Below are 20,742 nucleotides of genomic sequence, written 5' to 3' on the forward strand. Positions count from 1 at the left end.
TGTCGCCAGTGCTGCTCGAAGTCTGCGGTGAGTCGAGACTGAGCTTGAATGCTGCGCGATGAGGCAGTGTAGGTGCGTGCCGTAGGGCCAGGAAGCGCGGTGAGTCGGCTGCGATGGTCCTGTTGAGGCTGCGATGCTGGCTTGCTGTGGGACGACTGTCGATGACTTGCTTTTATCTGCGAGAATGCGGGGATTGTGGTAGCCGAAGTTCTTGATGCGCTGATGATGAATCAGAAGGTTGCGTGTTTACATCTCGTCGCAGGTCACCAGTTGTAGGAATATACGACAAGGGAAGATCTTCCACCGAGCGGATGATATTGCTCGGTAGACCGACGGTCCAAATGTTGTTGTTCGGAACTTGTATATATGCGCTTTTATCTTGAAAATGTCGTAAGCGAGATTCAGGCATCTGTCAATTATCTTGCGTTGTATGATGGCTACCCGCCACAACTACTTAAATTTTACTGGTGGTAGGGCCTCTTGTGAGTTCGCACAGGTAGGTACCACCACCCCACCTATTTCTGCCGTGAAGCAGTAATGCGTTTCGGTTTGAGGGGTGAGGCAGCCATTGTAACTATACTTGAGACCTTAGAAGTTATATCTCAAGGTGGCGCATTTACTGTAGAAATGTCTATTACATTGGCACCTTACACACAGGGTGCAAATGAGAAACCTTTTTTCGATTAATTATTTTATTAAAAAGTTTAAGGTTTTATCAACAAAAGCGGTGTAGTATCCTAGAAAAGTACACACTCGTTACGGTATTATGCACAATAATTCAATTAATAGAAACAAATTCTTTGAGCTAGCACTCCTGAAGCTTTTTGCTTTTGATGGCGTTCGAAGTAGTTTTTCTGTGACTAGCTCGTACATCCTTGTCGAGCCTAACTTTTGGGCAGATGTGCGTCGCGGATCTGTCTGGCGAGCCACGCCACGCCGTCCGCCAGTCCAGCCCCGGAGAGCGCAATGGACGCGCACACGTGCCACGGCTTGTCCGTGATACGCTCTAGACCTAAAACTGTAAGCAGACCTTAACACTTTTGCTGCGGCAAGTAAAATCACCTTCATCCGGTACGGCGGCGGGTCGGAATGCGCCCCCAACGATACTGGTGGTAGGACCTCTTGTGAGTCCGCACGGGTAGGTACCACCACCCCGGTTATTCCTGCCGTGAAGCAGTAATGCGTTTCGGTTTGAAAGGCGGGACAGCCGTTGTAACTATACTGAGACCTCACAAGTTATATCTCAAGGTGGGTTGCGGCATTTACGTTGTAGATGTCTATGGGCTCCGATAACCATTTAACACCAGGTGGGCCGTGAGCTCGTCCACAAACCTAAGCAATACAAAAAAAAACTCGATACTTTATGCTTAGCTCATGATTAATGTCATTCTCGTCACGATCAACACTGGTGATGAAATAAATATCCTCGTTTACCGATAAAGCTTCTAAAATTACCAAACAGAATTATTCGTTGTTTCGTTCTCTTTCTAACCTGCAGCAATCTGCATGGGTGCGAGTGCGTGCGGCGCGTCGCATTTATTCGCGAGCACCAGTAAGTAAAGCTTCTAAAATTACCAAACAAGAATTTTCGTTGTTTCGTTCTCTTTCTAACCTGCAGCAATCTGCATGGGTGCGAGTGCGTGCGGCGCGTCGAATTTATTCGCGAGCACCAGTAAGTAAAGCTTCTAAAATTACCAAACAAGAATTTTCGTTGTTTCGTTCTCTTTCTAACCTGCAGCAATCTGCATGGGTGCGAGTGCGTGCGGCGCGTCGCATTTATTCGCGAACACCAGTAAGGGAATGCGCCGACCGCACATGTCCGGATGAGCCAGCATGAGCTCCAGCTCCTCGCGAGCTACCACTGGAAGTAGTTTCTCAATTGAATACTTAAAAGACACCAGCGACACCAAAAGAGACAAACATACTACATATCCGTGAGAGAATGAAAAAGCAAGCATTCTTAATTACGCTTTTATTATTAGCTTCAGACGTATGTATGTTTGTAACGGAATCTTTGAACATGATTTTGAACCCCTTCAAAACGTCGGATTAACTTGAAATTTGGTATACTTATTTAGGACCGATGACAATTCAATATAAAAAAAAAGAATTGAAAAAAATTAAATTCAACTAAAAAATGAAAAATAAATAATAGTTTAAAAAAACTAACAAAATACGCTTTTATAGAAAATCCAACTAAAAATAGATAAATTTTAATAATAAACTTGAATTAAAAATAGTGTAAGAAAAAATGATTTTATTGTAAAAAAAGCGTGGGGTGCTTTTCAGGATACACGTATTATCAAATAACCCTTCTACTCATATCTGTTCATAAAATATTTATAACTACTGATACCAGGCACCCCACGGTTTTTTTTAACAATAAAATCATTTTTTCTTATTTATTTTTAATGCGTACAGCCCATCTATCGTTAACTAGTTACTGAAGCCCATAGACATCGACGCAACATGAAATCGCCGCGGCGCCGTTTAGATTCTGTAACGGCGGTGCCAAACTTTAGACAAAACTTAAGCATGCTTTGAAGCAACAATATGCTCGACATTGGTAAACATTTATGAAAGCTTAAATTAAACTGTACCATCAGTATCATATCATATTTACAACATTGCGAGTTTAAATTTATTAGAGAGTGGAAACCGCGTGGGACGCCCTCTGGCTAGCTGGTGCGATGACCTCCGAACGGTGGCCAGCCAGAAGTGGACGAGGAGAGCCAAAGACCGGGCTCAGTGGTGTGGATTGGGAGAGGCCTATGTCCAGCAGTGGACGACTATGGGTGATGATGACACGACATACTTCGTGAGCACGCGGCAAGTACGTATTATCATATTGTTACGCCGGTAAGAATAACGCTGAAGTGTGTATACTTATATAGGTATATTATAGCATAGCATAGCTTAGTATTAGTATAGCATTTAGTATATAACATAATAATAATTAATAGGTGTAATCTCGTATGTCTCCCTAATAAGGCGGACTACCCAAAAACATAGGCTTCTTCATAATTGTAAACTAGGATTAAGATGATAATTAAACACGACGTTTTCCTTTAACACCTCCCAAAGTACAACATTACAACGTCATCTATTATCAGATAGCGGAAACTACTACTAGAGATGTGGGAATATTTCCAATAATTCTAGGGATGAGGTATAGGCTATAAAAGCGTTCTAGAGATGGCACGCACTCAGTCAGTAATCGGAACTACTCGAAGCGAAACAGCGAACGGATCACCTGAAGCGAAGCGGAACAAGCGAATTGAGAGTTTTAACCCTTTGACTGCCGTGTAGGACACCGGTGCCCTATGCGACGTACTGTAATAATTACGTCGATTTCTGTTACTTTGAGTGTTTTAAAGTGTTTAAGTGTTTTAAATGTTGAATACAGTTTTTTTTAAGTTGTACTTTGGTAAAATTTTATTTATCTCGAACCCCAGCGCGTAACAAATTTTTTTCCATCTCTGACTGTGGGATCTGAAACCCGGCATGATCGCATCACTCGATATAACTGGTACTTTATCCTTTTTTGGGTTGTATCAACCGAAACCAAACTCCAACTACGGTTTCAAAAGGTAATTTCCGTACCCAATCTAAGATGATCGGCGGAGTCCACGACGAATATGACGGCGTGCGCTCGACGGTAATGTCTCTCCCACAGCGCGCGGTGCCGCGGCGCCCCCGACACATCCCAAGCCGTGAAACTAACTCCGCCACCTTCGAAAAACATTGTCAGATAATTTGCTACACAAAAATGAACATAATTGCCTCGCGAAGTGATGATACTCGTATACATCTTTGTTCAAAAAACTGGATTCTTCGACTTTAAACAAAAGTGTATGGAATCCATGATATTCGCCTAAAAAGATGAATTTGATCCAATGATGTCTTGATTTGGTTCTTGAAGTCGGCGTGCGAATTCTTTCCAGTCCTCGGTAGCATACTAGCAAATTCTAAATCCTAGTTTGGAGTGTTGGAAATGACATGTTTAACTAGTACGTGAAGATATGCGCTATATCCCACACTCACTGTTGGCTAAGCCCCATTTTTCGCACATTTCATTTTGTTAACTAATTCTGAGCTTCAAGACTTGACTAGATCATCCAAGACAGCGAGTTAATAAAAACTTCCGCATAAAACTGGTGGTAAGGGCATAGAAAAGTCGCCTTATCACAAACCTTCGCGAATTCACTCCGTGATTTCTATAATAAGTAGGTACCGCATTTCGTTACATCTCACGTATCCATACCCAACTACGAACAAAGAATATCTGCCCTATGAATTATAGTTAACGGAAAACCGTGATCATACGCTAGAATAAGTTAACCAGATATAGGAACTATATACTTTGAAAACTATCATGGTTCTGTGCAACGGTTGGCATTAAATGCTGCGCTCTTTGCTCAGGAGGGCGCAAGGTGTTCAGCATCGTACTCTTCCCGCTGTTGTCCAAGCCCAGCACCAGAACAGTTACTTCCATGCGACCTTTGCCGAGCCATGTCGAGAGCTTATCCAGCAGACCCATCTGGAAACTGTCAAGCAAACTATTACAGTTTGAAGTCTATAAAAGATAAAATAGAGGGAAAAGGGCCTAGGGGTAGAGGTCTCAAACGATGGTCGGACCAAATAGCAGAGGAACTGAGGGTACCTGTCAGCGAGGTACTCCACCAGGCTACAAAACGGGATCGATGGAGACAGCTGGTTGACGGGATCAAACGGAGTCACGATCCTCAGCAGTAAGGGACCGATCGAAGAGAGAGAGAGAGTGGTCTATCTTTTACTGGTATTTGTTTAAGACAATCTGGTAAGTACTTCAATCCTATCTATTTATTCCACAAATCAATCCTGCATTTAGTTTTGAAGGCTGGAATAGATTTAATGGATTATAATTGAGACTTTGATCGTTTATGCTTTAAGGTGGGCGGAGGCATTGACATTGTGGCGGAATCTTGCAACTATTTAACAGCAGACACAGCAGGTGGTTCACCTAACTAGTTAATCAACAAAAAATAATAAATAAGATTCGTATCTTCGGCACTTTCTTTTTTTATCTTAATACTTAAAGTGAAATTCTCACCCCGCTCCTAATCGCTATTGATTAAATAACATTACAAAACAAAAAACCAAAACGCCGTTATTGACAAGATCCAAATATCCGGACATTGCGATTTCAACACAAAAAACACATTCATAGCATGTTTATCATCAAAATTACAAATGCCTTTTTGGGTGTTAAAATAATTTAATTATTTGCTTAATTAACATTACCTACAACCAGATAATCGATGTACCTACTTATGTAGTACTTTAGTTTTTAGCATCATGTTCCTGTTTGAATTGTTTTCAACACAAAACATACCTCAATTGATTGTCTCCCAAAGGCCACGAAGAAAATTAAGTTAATTTAAGTCCATATAACGAATCTTAACGAGTTTTTCACATAATTGCCAAGAAAGTACGCATAGATTAATTTAACAGAAATGTCTTGAACAAAATACTGTTAATATAATTTAGACTAATGTTTCGTTGATAATTCAACTAACTCTGCTATAACGTTTTTCAGTTGTCATGGTAACGAAATGCAAACAACGTTACGTGACGTACTTATGCTTTTTTTTTATTATTGCTTAGATGGGTGGACGAGCTCACAGCCCACCTGGTGTTAAGTGGTTACTGGAGCCCATAGACATCTACAACGCAAATGCGCCACCCACCTTGAGACATAAGTTCTAAGGTCTCAGTATAGTTACAACGGCTGCCCCACCCTTCAAACCGAAACGCATCACTGCTTCACGGCAGAAATAGGCAGGGCAGTGGTACCCACCCGTGCGGACTCACAATAGGTCCTACCACCAGTAATGTATGCCTGAAAAGTATGTAAAGTATGCCTGACTGTGATTATAATGTATAGCTCGGTTAAACTAAAAGGATTGTTTTTAAATCTCATTGAATTGCTTTAGGTAATAGCTATTTAACTGTAGTACTAATAGTTTTCATCCCAGTGAATACTGCACTGTGGGAAATGTTGAAATGTTCAGGCCGTTGGAGGCTTTATTTTCTAAACAATCGAAGTCGTCGTCCTGGCCTAAAAGAAAAGATGTCCAATGCATTCGTATCTAGCGATGTAACGGTATTTGAATCCCACAGGCAAGTTTTATTTTTTTCTAATATTCACGATTGTCTTCCACGGTGAAGGAATAACATAAAGTAATAAAAATCAAACCCACGAAATTATAATTATAATTAATGGGCTGTGAGCTCGTCCAAACATCTAGAAATAAAATAAAATAAAAAGGTAGCGAAATGCATGTGGCTCTGGTGCTGCTGAAATTCATGGCATTAACCACCTTTTATGAGGTGGTGGTACTGTACCTAAGGGTGGTACAGTAAGGGGGGTTTTCAAGCTTGTGTGCCTTCGTTCACGTGGAAAAAATGAGCTAGAGTAGAACATTTTTATGATACTTCAACATTTACAATAATGAAAATAAACTAAAATTACACACGCTTGTGGGTTACTATTTTGGAAAAAGAAGCCAATATTGTGTCCACCTAATGACCGTCAAACGTCAGCTGATTTAAATGAATTTATTATCCATGTTGTCTACTGGCAGATGTCAAAAACTGTCAACGTCAACCGCAATATATTAAGTGTATAATCTATGGTCAACCGCTAATTGTTCACGCCTCATAAATCTCAGTAAATGACCACCATTTTACTGCGATTAGATTTCATCCCATATCATTTCATTTCATTAAATTTCATCCCAGTTGATTAATGTCTCAAATTAATCATCTTCATTTCATTTCACTCCATATTATCATTTTTCATAAAATTAAGAATATAAAGTAAAATAAGACATGACTTAAAGGTCTTAGTTACCAGGTCATAAAATCTCTTAAAAAAGTTCACGCCTCAGACTTTTTTGGCGGGAACGCGAGGAGTGAAGTTGTGTGATTTGTTTTATTTTGTCTATTTAGTGTTTCTTCAGGTTTAAATGTGTAATAACGGTGGTTTATTAACTGTTTAATATCTGTGAAAGTGCACAAATGTGGGAAAATGAAACAAAGCTGCTGGACGTAACTTCTCGGGTTCCTGCAAAAAGTCCATTGAAAAAATCTCAGTAAATGACCACCATTTTACTGCGATTATATTTCATCCCATATCATCTCATTTCATTAAATTTCATCCCAGCTGAATAATGTTTCAAATTAATCATCTTCATTTCATTTCACTCCATATTATCATTTTTCATAAAATTAAGAATATAAAGTAAAATAAGACATGACTTAAAGGTCTTAGGTACCAGGTCATAAAATCTCTTAAAAAAAAAAATGTTCACGCCTCACGGAAGGACAGCGAGTTTCTATTTCTCAACCTATGATTATCAGCAATATATCTTTTGGTTTTAATGTAAAAATTATCTATGAAATCAGTTGATAAACTTCGCAAAAGCGTCGAGACGCTATAAATGTCTTCTAACATCCATTAAAAATACAGTAACCAGTAAAATGTTCTCGCGATGCCTGGTGTCTCAAGTAAAACATAACTCGTACTTTTTAATAGGCCTATTAATCGGTTTGTGGGTGTCTCTCGCTGTTATACCGTTGGATGAAGAGCCGGCGCCTTGTGTAGCGACTGTAGGCAGTGCCTCTCCAGTTCAGGATGAATTTGTGCCGCAGCGGGAGGAAAAACCAGCTGGTTCAGGACAGACGGCTGGGAGAAGCGTGCAACGACCTCGTTATTACAGTACTGAGCTGGGCATGAGAGGTGGGCTTATTCACAACTTGAACAATTTCTTAACACGAAAAAGCGTATTAAAAAACTTATTTCAGTTAATAAAATGTCAAGCTCATCAAGAAGTTCTTCTACTTAATTTTTGTCAGTTATACATATATAAAAAATATCTTCCATACCCTTGTTTTTATCAGTCAACACAATATCGCACACATACATTTATCTATTTTTAGTCATATTCACATTTATTAAAATAAACCTTTTTTCATTAGGTTCCCTTCTCACTGGAATCCTGAGCTCGGAAGAAGCCCTCAAAGTCCAAGTGCCAGCTCTGAACCGAACAGCAGCAAGACTGCAGCCAGCCTTAAAATTCTTCATTACCGCCAGTGCAATGAGCACTGTACCTGGGCTAGCTAATGTTGTTGGCTTCACAGATACTAGGGAAATGCTAAAACCATTTCATGCCTTGAAGTACTTAGCAGATAATTATTTAGAGGAGTACGATTTCTTCTTCATTGTATCCGACACAGCCTTTGTGAATGCAAGACGGTTGACCCAGCTGGTCTCTCAGTTGTCTGTCAGCCAAGATGTGTACATGGGGAGGGTAGCTGATGATGAAAGTCATTATTGTTCTTTAGGTAAGATATTTGGTTAAAAAGTATAGTAAATACTGCTAAATTACCCAGCACAAAACTATTTCAGAGATTAAAGAGTGTCATATTCAATACAGTTGAGTCTTCACCATCTGTGATCTCATTCATATTGTGAACTCAAACAAGTGCTTAACCTCTTCACAGTATCGCATTCTCTCAGCAGACTTCCCATGTTTAAGTGCCTTATGGTCATCTAAAATCTCATTAACACAAAGTGAACTTTAAGCTTGCTTAAACAACTATTAATGGTGTTATAATAATTGATTATATAGTATTAAAAAATTTGTTTTCCTTTCATCTACCTATTAAAATCTAAAATAAACCTAAAAACATTTGAAGTAAAGTATGACTTGATGTAACACTTTAAACCCTTTTTTTTTTTGTTTGACAGACAATGGAATAATCCTTTCTAACTCTGTGCTCCGCGCTATCCACAGTGAACTCGACTGGTGTGTACGCAATTCATATTCTCCTCACCACTACGAGAATATAGGTCGTTGTGTGTTACACTCTGCTCATTTGTCTTGCAACCCTGACGTACAGGTAAGGATTTAATATTGTTGTACAATTCCTTGATAGATGCAATATTTTGACTTTTTTCATTTTTATCGTAAATATATCTTTGTTAGCCAAAAAAATAATCAATCCAAACTCAGGAACTTCAAAAGGATCTGATGCAGGCATAATCAGGCGACGATGCTGTAGTTTGTTATTGTTTTGTAATTGTGTCTTGTAAGTTCTGGTAAATATTCTGGTAATTTTAATATGAAAATCCATGTCACCAAATGATTTTTCAGGGTGAACACTACTCATCAGTAGTTATCGAAAATGATCAACTACCATTAACTGAGTCTTTGGCTGATGCTGTAACAGTGTATCCCATCATGGACACTCACAGGTTCTACGAGATACACGCTTACATATCACGGGTTAGTTGCACTGCTTTTTAAAAGTATAAATTTACATTTTTCTAGAATTATTCTTAATTTAAAGATAGATTTCAAAATGAGAATTTGACTGTTGAATTTTTCCAGGCATTTCAATTTAGTAAATTTTTTTATTTTTATCAACGTTATAAAAGTCTCATACAAAAGATGTTATGTGGTCATTGACAATATTTTTTTATTAATTTAATTATCATGCAATTGCATCCTCTGAACTACTATAGGTTCTTAAGAACCTTCTAGTAATTCATGCCCATGTTGATCACTCGGTATCAACCAACATTTTTGGTAAGAAATTTTTTAATTATGGTGGATAGATAATAATGATATTGCTATTAAGTCTGGACTTTTGACCACATAGCTCGAAATGGTCATTCACAGTATCGCGAATAATGACTTCAGTATAAACAAAAGTTATTTAAAAGTAATATCTCGTAGATGCATATCACAAACAACGTAAAGTCTAATGTACTTTGATAAGATTACAATTAAAGTGAATTGTTCAAATTAATAGAAATAATCATTAATTGATTTTTGTGATACTTTTTCTTTGTGTACTTATAAGGTATCTGATTTTAGTCAAAAACTTTTTTATTGAATTAGATATACATTATTTTTTTCATCTAGCAATAAAAAAAAAGTGCTTTTAAGTCGCCATGATGCTACCGCCATCTCAAAATACAATTATTCCACTGAGAAGAATCAGCAAGGAACTGGGAGTTAGCTCTTTTCTTAACAAACATCACAAAAAACAATATTAAATCAGTACATATAATAAGATGGATCAACTTTCAGTTATTGCTAATATGTACACGCCACAGATACCACAACCTGACTGACAATTTCAACGTAGTGCCCATGACCGTGTCGTCTACCTTCCTCACTAGTATTTCTGTTCACAGTAGAAAGTAGTTCATACCAGTCTTCTGGGTTCACACTATCCTCCACCATATACCACCATACGCAGTGTAAAATGTAATACGTATTTATCTGAAGCACTTACTACATTGGCAATACATTTTCTGCCAGCTACATACCTGCTACTCGCGTCAGTAACTGCTCTATATCTGCTATCCTTCTTAATTTTGCGCTATGACATGTCCTTCTTCAAACGAGGCTTGTGGGGAGTATTAAGCGGTAGGCAGCGGCTTGGCTCTGCCCCTAGCATTGCTGCAGTCCATGGGCGACGGTAACCACTCACCATCAGGTGGGCCGTTTGCTCGTCTGCCTACAAGGGCAATAAAAAAAAAGTGATTACGAGATGTAATTCTCGTCAGTGTGTTTAGTGCGAGTTTTTTAACGTTCTCGATAACGTCAAAGTTAACTCGAACGTTTGCCTGCGTTTGCCGCTAGGGGCGCTGTTCCAGCTGCATACAAATTCGAGTTAACTTTTACGCTATCGAGAACGTTCATATCGTATCGAGACGTATCGAAAACGAAAGCACACTGTTCGCAAAGCGTCGTCATTAGTGGGGTCCGCGCCGCAGGTGTTTTTGGAACGCGACCACGAGGAGGTGCTGAAACTACGCAGCTACATGTGGCACAACTCCGCGCGCCACCCCCCCGGGTACAGGAACAGCACGTGGCCCGCCGGCCTCAGGGACGATCCCGGACTGGCCAGACCTTTACCGGGGAACAGGTGATTATCACAAGATTTCCGAAGTTGGCGGACAGTCGAAGTTGGTACCAGAAACTTAGTGTGGCTGTCTGACATGAGACCATCCACATTGCGTTTCCAGAGGTCTTTTTAGCCACGTACCATCCGGTTATGGAATGAGCCCCCCTCCACGGTGTTTCCCGAGCGCTATGACATACAATACTTCAAACGAGGCTTGTGGAGAATATTAAGCGGTAGGCAGCGGTTTGGCTTTGCCCCTAGCATTGCTGAAGCCCATGGGCGACGGTAACCACTCACCATCATGTGGGCCGTATGCTCCTCTGCCTACAAGGGCAATAAAAAAAAAAGACCAGGATCTCCAAAAATTAAAATGTTTAGAAACCCAAACAGCTGAAGGGGACTGGCCTGTTTATTCGTAACGCGTGCTATACAATAAAATCGATATTTCAACCTCATGTCTCAAAAGCGTGTGCCGGTGCTCATGTTGTGATATACAAGTTCTTGTAAGTACTTATCTACAGTTCTCATTATCTCGGCTAACGCATTGCATAAAATCGCATATTCGCTCCCCGTAAACAATTGTTTGTTACTGGTGGTAGGACCTCTTGTGAGTCCGCACGGGTAGGTACCACCACCCCGCCTATTTCTGCCGTGAAGCAGTAATGCGTTTCGGTCTGAAGGGTGGGGCAGCCGTTGTAACAGACCATAGAGCTTATATCTCAAGGTGGGTGGCGCATTTACGTCGTAGATGTCTATGGGCTCCAGTGACCATTTAACACCAGGTGGGCTGTGAGCTCGTCGACCCATCTAAGCAATAAAAGGGTGCGTGTATTTATGTACGCGCGTAAGAAGTTATACGTTACGTTATTAAACTTATTTTTATTTTTTTAAATATTAAATAATTAATAATAAATAATTAACGTTAATAAATTTAATAATATTTAGTATGAATTATATTAAATAATAATTTTGTCATTTATATTACTAAATAATACATACGGATAGTTAACCTCAATTGTATTGGAGCACTTGTGGACAACTTCATTCTGTTAATTTTGTGTCACGGTGCGCACCGCACTCAATTTTTCATACCGCGCCTAAAGAAGTATAACTTCAAAAAAGTGATTGAACTTAAACGAACATTTTGAAAAGTTGGCTAAATATTTTGATGCTGAGAGGATTTTTGTTGGAGGTGAGTTTTCTACCGCTATGCTGTTGTCCACAGGTTCGACCACCTCCGCTGGACGGCAATTAACGGGACCCACGCGTTCTTTCCTGACGACCACCACAATGTATTACCGATCACCGGAGCTTACAGAGAAGCCTTGGATGTAAGCTCAGTTTGACAAAAATACTTTAAGGAAATTTCGTTTAGCTTATTGAAATTTAAAGTGTTTTCAATCTCATGGTGCTTGGAAGGTGCATATCAGAGGAAGTGTGAAAGTAGCCCCGGTGATTGACAAATTAAAGACGGTTGGCGTGGTATGGACATGTGATGCGTAGAGAGAAGATGCATGTGACTAGGAGATGTATGAAAATGGTAGTGCAAGGTAGAGGGGGAAGAGGTCGACCGAGGAAGACATGGATGGAGTGTGTGAATGACGATATGAGAGAGAGAGGAGTGAGTTTTGAGATGACGGCTGATAGAAGAGAATAGAAGAGAATAATTAGTTGTGTCGGCCCCACCTAGTGAGATAAGGTGGAGACAAAAAAGGTCCTTGGAAGGTATCACTTAATCTAACTTTAAAATTTGATTAAAAATATTTACCTGCATAAATATTTTTGAAAACCTTTTACCGGCATTGATTACGTCCCTGAGCAATGGTAACCCCTCATCGTCCGATGGGCCGTAAGCTGGTCTGTCTATAATGAATTTTGTTACAAAAAAGTTAATGATCCGGATGGTGTGTGACAAAAAATATATTTAAAAGCGGAGCGTCTCCCGGGGGGCCCAGCACGAAAACTGCCCCCGGGGGACGGTTTTTTATTGCTTGGTAATTTTATTGATTAGATTGGTGGACGGTCCAACAGCCCAACTTGTATTAAGTGGTCACTGGAGCCCATATACATCTACAACGTAAATGCGTCACCCACCTTGAGATATAAGTTCTAAGGTCTCAGTATAGTTACAACGGCTGCCTCGTCCTTCAAACCGAAACGCATTACTACTGCGCATTACTGCAATAAAAAAAAACAATTTCACTTCTCGCGTTCCCGTCAAAAAGTCCCTCTATAACGTTAAATGTTGTAACGTATTAGGAACCGATTACTTTATATCTTCTTCTTGCTTGAATATACGTGCTTAAGAGCGTCTGGCCTCAAGCTGCTGTGAGGTTTACCGAAGCCCGATATTGCTGAGAGGGTCGGAAGGTGCATCACCCCACGAGCTCGTTGCTTCCAGCTGGTGCTCACCCAAGTGAGGGCGTGGTCGCTGCACCGCTGGCCCGAGGCGCTGGACGTGCAGCTGGTGGAGGGGGCCTGGAAGTGGGAGCCGGCCGTCGCGCTGCGGTACCGCCTCCTGCTCCGCCTCACCGCCAAGGAGGACAAGGACACGCACGTGAGTAATCGTCCTCTCTTACGTCTAGTAGATTCTGTTACAGTCATACCGGCAGAACTAGTCAAGCAATAATCGCCTTAAGAACCCAAAGACACGTGATTCCTTGGTTCTGACGCAGAGGAATATCTCAGCCACAGAAGTGGTGTCCTCTGAATAGACTACAGGTAGCTTGCAGCAGGGCCTTGAAACTGCAAAACTTTAAGACAAATATTTTTGTTGTATGGAAACTAGCGACATCTTGTAGCGGATGCCCCTAAACGTATATGTTGTTAAAGTTAAAGCATTTTATTATTGTACAACAAAAGACAGATATATATTTTTATAGTAAATCATACAACTCTTTATTTGTTGTCAAATTGTTTAAATTTTATCAATTTATGGTATACGAAAATTTACAAAATCCTTCATTAAAAATAAAATATAGGATAGGTAGGATAATGTTACAGGAGCAATGAGAAACTAATCGAAGCGAAGCCATCTAGTGGCCGACGCTTTTTAACATATTTATTGAGTGCTTGAGTTGCTTATCTATATCTAATTTATGAGTACTAGTGGTCTATATATAATTGGTATCTATAATTATAAGTATGTACACTATTATGATTCTATTGTCAAAGACATACTTCTATAATCACAGATTTCGCGAAGACTACACTTTAGACAAATATTAATAAAGACAAACAATATTTAATCTATTCTCGATTTGACCACAGACTATAAGTAATAAGAAAAGTTTGACAATAAACAAATAGTATGCATGCGTGTGTGCGTCAAATATATAGTAGTGTGCGTAATGTTTTTTTATGCATAATTACAAAAAAATATTAACATTCTGCACTCCTTCTCTATATTCTCTATAAGTGTGTGAAATTTCATACTCCTCAGTCGGCGCAATTTTCGTAAAAAGGCGTAGTTTTTCCTTCACGTATTACTACATAGTATAAAACAAAGTCACTTTCTCTGTCCCTATATTCCTATGTAATGCTTAAATCTTTAAAACTACGCAACGGATTTTGATGCGGTTTTTTTTAATAGATAGAATGATTGAAGAGGAAGGTTTATATGTATAATAACATCCATTAAATAGTGGCGAAATCAATAATAAATTACAGTTTCCGAAGCGAAGCGAGGGCGGGTCGCTAGTAATATATAGATTGTTTATGGGTCGGTACAGAGGGTTCCAGCAAGCGCGTGGTGTGCCCGCAGATGAGCAGGCTGGTGGAGGCGGTGCGTCCGCTGGGCGCGGCGCGGCTGGTGCCGGTGCGCTACGTGACGGAGAGCGCGCGGCTCAGCGCCGTGCTGGCGGCGCCGCACACCGCGCGCCACGCCGCCGACCTCGCCGCCTTCCTGCAGCGGTACGAGGCGGTCTGCCTTAACCAGGACAAGAACACCGCGCTCCTGCTGGTGAGCTACGTCCAGCGGTTCTGTTGCATTTACCCACATTTGTGCACTTTCACAGATACTACAGATATAAGCGGTAGGCAGCGGCTTGGCTCCGCCCCTGGCATTGCTGAAGCCCATGAGCGACGGTTAACACTCACCATCAGGTGGGCCGTATGCTCGTCTGCCTACAAGGAAAAAAAAACTAAACAGTTAATAAACAACCGTTATGACACATTTAAACCTGAAGAAACACTAAATAGACAAAACAAATCACACAACTTAACTACTAAAAAATACTAAACAGTTAATAAATAACCGTTATTACCGTACGTTACCGTCTCTGGTAGCCATAACACAAGGAATTGAGACCGGATGACCGTGCGTGATTTGTTCCAATTATTAGTACTAGTGGTCCCTATAATTAATTGAAATTATTAGTTTAAACATTATTATGGTTCTATTGTCAAAGACTTATTCTTCTTATACTTCTTAGACTTCTTATACTTTTATAATCGCAGATTGCGCCAAGACCACACTTTAAGCAATAATAAAAGTTTGACAATAAACAAAGAGTGTAATGTGTGTAATGTTTTTTTTATCGATTTAATGTATTATTATTTATACTAATGCATAAAAAAAATATTAGCATTCTGCACTCCTTCTCTATATTCTCTATAAGTGTGGGAAATTTCATACTCCTCCGTCCGCGCAATTTTCGTAAAAAGGGGTACAAAGCTTCACGTATTAATATATAAATGACTTAAAGTCAGACCGTGACGAGTCCGCTACAAAATGGTAAACGGTCATTACGGACCCTCCCGATCCATTAATGTCACCTCAAGCACCTACTAAACTCACAACACAATTATAATTCCAAATAAATGAATACTCCAGGTGATAGTGAAGCAGCCTTCCCAGCCTTCCGTCGGCAACACCACTGAGGTGGACCTCATGAAGGAGAACAAGGAGACGGTGGCCGCGCTGAAGTCCCGGCACAAGGACGCCCAGATCGAGGTGGTCGAGACGAGCCTGGAGTCTCCCAGCCACGAGCACGCCAGCGAGGTGGAGCTGCTGCAGGAGGCGCAGCGGGCCGCGCTCGCCCTCGCCCTGCAGCGGGTACCCCGGGACAGCCTGGTGCTCCTCGCCGTGCCGCACATCGACTTCAACCAAGACTTCTTGAATCGGGTGAGTTTTTTTTTACACGCTTTATATTAGCTTCACTTGTATGTATGTTTGTAACTGACTCCTTTAGACGCGATTTTGACCCACTTTAAACGGCCAGATTTCATTCAAGTACAAAGTTTGAATGTTCCGTTATAACTACTGAACCATGCATCCGATTGACTTGAAACTTGGTATCCATGTAGAAAATACATGTACTTAATGGATAGGCTAATATTAATATTAGTGTTGGACTCACGGAATAGATAAATAAGGTTGGAATGGTAATGTAGGCGGGGCAAGCGTGCCACAGTTTGTTTGATTGTACAAACATAATTCGACCGATTCTTTCATTCACCGCGTTTAGTGCGCTTCGGACTACTTTGGCGAACAGATCTCCGCTTTATAGTGCCGTGTTGTGCAATTATAACCTGTAAAACAAAAAGTCAGACCTCAAGTATAGAGCGAGGAGGTATATCTTTCGATCGGTAAGTCGAAATTACCATTTAATTACAATATTATTTGTCTAAAACATAAAAATATACTAAGCATTATGAAATTCCAAACATTAACAATATTATTGCAGCAAGTTATAAATAGCATACATTGCGCGATGTGTACTCGCCCAATGAACGCAATGACCAAGTCCGCTTCCAATGTACTACATGCATTGCGTTCTCTACACTTCGATCTTTGAAATTTCGGCCTTTGCCCTGATTGGCCGTGGTGCACGGCGCTAGTTTGTCGATAGTGAGGTGACCATGTGGTGAAATAAAATCATCGACAGAATTCTCGACTATATTTACATTTGACATGGATAATTTTTGCATTATTTTATATTTAATTAATGATACCTAGTATATTCTTAGTGAGACGTATTTTGAGTAAAATAAATATGTATTATTATTATTGAATTATTATCATTGAATTAATGTGAAGGTATAATATAAAGGGACATGTAGATATTTACTATATTGTCTAAGACATATTAAAATCTAAGTAAAATGTTATTTGACTTATGCAGTAAATTAAAAATTTTAGGTTTCCTAAAGAACCTAACGCCAGAGAACAATGGATTGACGTGACAGGTAGACGAAACCGGAGACAAAGACGAGTACTATTTGCTCTAAACATTTTACTGAAAATGATTTTACCATAAAAAAAATCAGAATACACTTAGTTTTGAAAAATTCATTCGCAATTAATAGCAAGCGCCAACTGCTTAACAAATACGTTTTATTCCAGGGACAGTGACTATTTGTAATTAATAAAAGTAAAATAGTTTTCTTTTTCAATATTTATTTCATGTTTCATTTTCTCCATTCATTCATCAGATAATTTATCGATAAAGAATATCGATTTTATCAAGCACTAGCGTGTATGAACATTTTTATTGCCTTTTTGCGTGTGTGAGTGTGTATGCCTACGGGAGTTTTGTGCTAGTTTGCGAACGAATATCTGCCCTGAGATTTATGTGTGGGTGTTTTTGTTGTGTGCGAAATAGTTGTAATCACAGTATGTGTATGTGTAGAAATTAAAATAGTGGGGATGAAGCGGCGACACTGGTTCTAATACAAAATTAGAGCAAAGGCCTTTCCAACCTTATTTATCTATTCCGTGGTTGGACTCCCTACACCAGTTGCGGGGGCGTTAATGATGAGAATCTTTGTGGGGGTGAGAAATAATAATGTTAATTTTAAATGGCCAGCGAAGCGGACAGGTACAGCTAGTTCTCTATAAGTGTGGAAAAATTTCATACTCCTACGTCCGCGCAATTTTCGTTAAAAGTACCCACAAAGTTTTTGCTTCACGTATTAATTATAAGTGTTTCTAAGACTTGTCCGTGGCTGCTTTGTTTGTCGCCGTCTCCGAGTGTAGCTGTGTAAGCTCGCGTGCCGTCGCCAGGTCCGCATGAACACGATATCCGGCGAGCAGTGGTACCTGCCCAGCGCGTTCTCCCGCTACGCGCAGTACGAGCACCCCGCCTTCGTGACGCCCACCGGCGCCAAGCCGCAGTCCAACACCGGCCGCTTCAACGTGCACCTCAGCCTCGTCTCCTCCTTCTACAGGAGCGACTACGACTCGGGTGAGACCTTAGACACCAGACACAGTTAGTACTAGAGGTCGGAGTGGGTAGATTGATTTAAAGTCGTTGACGTCAAACGTAGAGGATAATATGGATATGCCTCCAAAATACCGGAACTTCATATTTATTGTGATACTAGCTGACCCGGCAGACTTCGTAGTGCCTCAATCGATAAATAAAAGACCTAAACTTTTGTATAAAAGAAACTTAAAACAAACAAAAGGAATCCATCCGACGGGGGGACACATCAAGGTAAAAACAAAATTGTTATTTTTATTTTATTCCGAGCATTTTCATATTTATCTACCTTTAAACCTTCCCTGGACTTCTACAAATAATTCAAGACCAAAATTAGCCAAATCGATCCAGCCGTTCTCGAGTTTTAGCGAGACTAACGAGCAGCAATTCATTTTTATATATATAGATTTGTTCCGGAAATTTGAAATTAGTATGAATCTATGTTTAAGGTGAAAAACGTATTAATAATATTAATCTACGCTACCGGTGCTAGGTAATGGTGAAAGAAATCAGTATTTTATTTTATATAATACAAAAACATCTTGGAATTGTTACACCGTATTTTGTCCCTTTCTGTTGAATTAGAAATGACGTTTGTCAGTATGAGACAAAACTTAGACAGGGCTTTTTGTTACTTTATCTCTTAAATATAGAAATTGTGTCCGATGAGGATTAAAAATATATTTTTTCAATTTAAAAAAATAATCGTTATGGATAAAATGGCATGTCCATATTATAATATTTTGACGCAAGTATATAAAATCAATCTACCTACTCCGACCACTGGTTATTACCCTGCTCAAAGCGGAACACGTGATCACTTTGAAGGAGCAACAGATAAGAAGTTATAATTTGCGTAATTACTGGTGGTAGGACCTCTTGTGAGTCCGCGCGAATAGGTAACACCACCCGTGAAGCAGTTATGCGTTTCGGTTTGAAGGGTGGGACAGCCGTTGTAACTATACTGACCTTAGAAATTATATCTCAAGGTGGGTAGCGCATTTACGTTGTAGATGTCTATGGGCTCCAGTAACTAGTCAACACTAGGTGAGCTGTAAGCCTGACCATTCACCTAAGCTATAAAAAAAGTGGCTCATCTGTACCTAAGGAGTCTCTACATTTCTCAGTCACGAGTAACTATTTATTTTCTTATCGAGACAACGCAACTTCAATGTCTCCGTCTATGTCGAGGCAAGCGATCGAAGTGTCCATTGCAAAAGGTTTACGGCCTTTCCACAAGAGTAACGGGCATCGTGGTGGTTTTATTTTTTTAAATTGCTTAGATGGATGGACAAGCTCACAGCCTCCCTGGTTAAGTGGTTACTGGAGCCCATAGACATCTACAACGTAAATGCGCCACCCACCTCGAGATATAAGTTCTAAGGTCTCAGCTTAGTTACAACGGCTACCCCACCCTTCGAACCGAAACGCATTACTGCTTCACGGCGGAAATAGGCGGGGTGGTGGTACCTACCCGTGCGGACTCCCAAGAGGTCCTACCACCAGTAATTACGCAAATTATAATTTTGCGGGTTTGATTTTTATTACACGATGTGATTTCTTTACCGTGGAAGCCAATCGTGAACATTTGTTGAGTACGTATTTCATTAGAAAAATTGGTACCCGCCTGCGGGATTCGAACACCGGTGCATCGCTAGATATAAAAACACCGGACGTGTTATCCTTTAGGCCACGACTATTTTTTTAATTGCTTAGTTGGGTGAAGTTGGCCGCAGTCTAAGTACAGTGTTTATAGCGGTGGCGGAGTGGCCCGGGCCGGGGGGGGCGGACCCCGCGGCGGTGCTGGTCCGCAGCGGGCTGCGCTGCGTGCGCGCACCCGAGCCGGGGCTGGTGTACGCGTCGCGGGGGGCGCCGTGCGGGGGCGCGGGGGACGCGGCGTGCGTGTCGCGGCTGGTCACGCAGCTGCACACGCTGGACCTCGGCGCCAAGCACTCGCTCGCACAGCTGCTGCTCGAAACTCAAGCCGAGCTGGACCAGTAGCTCACTGACACTATACTACATATCTAGTGGGTAGAAGACCATTAAGCGACAATTCATTCAATTCACAATCTTTTTTTCCAAATTTTGAACTTTGAATGGCTCTCCTGTAAATTTGCAAAAATGTCACTTAAACGAAACGAGACTTTCACCCCCCGATATGAATCTGTATTATTACAATATATTTTTTTATAATGATTCTCTACATTTGACACTTTTTTTGTCCCTAAATTACGATTAACGTTCACTGTGATCAAGTTTTAATCATATATAATAAGTTTGAACACAACGGAATTTTGTATTGAAAAAAAAAGAAGTACAATAATCAACTAAAGTGCCTTGAACAAAATAAAAATTTTATTTTACAACCAATCTGTACTTTTTATTTCTCTCCATTACCGTGCGCACTTCTCGTGAAAATTTACTCGCTTAGCGTCGGCAGGGCCAACTCATCGGAAAATTATAATTCTTTTAGTTTAATTCAACAAATGAAATAAACATAAATGAAAGTACATACTTGTTGAACGTCAAAAAGAACTACCGCCAATTCACAAAAAATAGCCTCCGTCTTGAG

At 40.3% G+C, this 20,742-nt stretch overlaps 2 protein-coding genes across 4 annotated transcripts; one reads left to right on the plus strand and one right to left on the minus strand.

Moving 5' to 3' along the window:
* Positions 1 to 462: 462 nt before the first annotated feature.
* Positions 463 to 6,620, minus strand: LOC101743361 (ADP-ribosylation factor-like protein 6). 3 transcript variants are annotated; one of them, XM_062674235.1, is made up of 5 exons: positions 5,375 to 5,583; positions 4,363 to 4,540; positions 3,604 to 3,732; positions 1,733 to 1,861; positions 463 to 1,018 (listed from the first exon to the last, which is right to left on the minus strand). In XM_062674235.1, the coding sequence occupies exons 2-5, from the start codon at positions 4,538 to 4,540 to the stop codon at positions 885 to 887; spliced, it is 570 nt and encodes a 189-aa protein (XP_062530219.1). In that variant the 5' UTR covers positions 5,375 to 5,583; the 3' UTR covers positions 463 to 884. The 3 variants fall into 3 exon arrangements, with proteins under 3 accessions (XP_062530219.1, XP_037874164.1, XP_037874163.1); XM_038018236.2 differs by lacking the exon at positions 5,375 to 5,583 and adding an exon at positions 6,388 to 6,620 and having other exon boundaries at positions 675 to 1,018; positions 4,363 to 4,547; XM_038018235.2 differs by having other exon boundaries at positions 675 to 1,018; positions 4,363 to 4,547.
* Positions 6,621 to 7,297: 677 nt separating this feature from the next.
* On the plus strand, positions 7,298 to 20,540 carry LOC101741187 (chondroitin sulfate synthase 2). Its single transcript, XM_004933708.5, has 11 exons — positions 7,298 to 7,783; positions 8,023 to 8,388; positions 8,795 to 8,946; positions 9,201 to 9,332; positions 10,835 to 10,986; positions 12,191 to 12,296; positions 13,367 to 13,522; positions 14,729 to 14,926; positions 15,800 to 16,090; positions 17,972 to 18,152; positions 19,927 to 20,540. The coding sequence occupies exons 1-11, from the start codon at positions 7,525 to 7,527 to the stop codon at positions 20,169 to 20,171; spliced, it is 2,238 nt and encodes a 745-aa protein (XP_004933765.1). The 5' UTR covers positions 7,298 to 7,524; the 3' UTR covers positions 20,172 to 20,540.
* The last annotated feature ends 202 nt before the right edge of the window (positions 20,541 to 20,742 follow it).

Source organism: Bombyx mori, chromosome 20 (assembly GCF_030269925.1).
Source record: "Bombyx mori chromosome 20, ASM3026992v2".
NCBI lineage: Eukaryota > Metazoa > Arthropoda > Insecta > Lepidoptera > Bombycidae > Bombyx > Bombyx mori.

Bases quoted from the DNA above. Each gene is read 5' to 3' on its own strand.
- LOC101743361 (XM_062674235.1), bottom strand. From the start codon at position 4,540: ATGGGTCTGCTGGATAAGCTCTCGACATGGCTCGGCAAAGGTCGCATG. The intron at 1,862-3,603 runs GTACGGAAATTA...AACTACTTCCAG, and splicing joins CGCCGATCATCTTAGATTGG to TGGTAGCTCGCGAGGAGCTG. The intron at 1,019-1,732 runs GTTAGAAAGAGA...GTCTGCTTACAG, and splicing joins ACCCATGCAGATTGCTGCAG to TTTTAGGTCTAGAGCGTATC.
- LOC101741187 (XM_004933708.5), top strand. From the start codon at position 7,525: ATGTTCTCGCGATGCCTGGTGTCTCAAGTAAAACATAACTCGTACTTT. The intron at 7,784-8,022 runs GTGGGCTTATTC...TTTTTTCATTAG, and splicing joins TACTGAGCTGGGCATGAGAG to GTTCCCTTCTCACTGGAATC. The intron at 9,333-10,834 runs GTTAGTTGCACT...TCCGCGCCGCAG, and splicing joins TACACGCTTACATATCACGG to GTGTTTTTGGAACGCGACCA.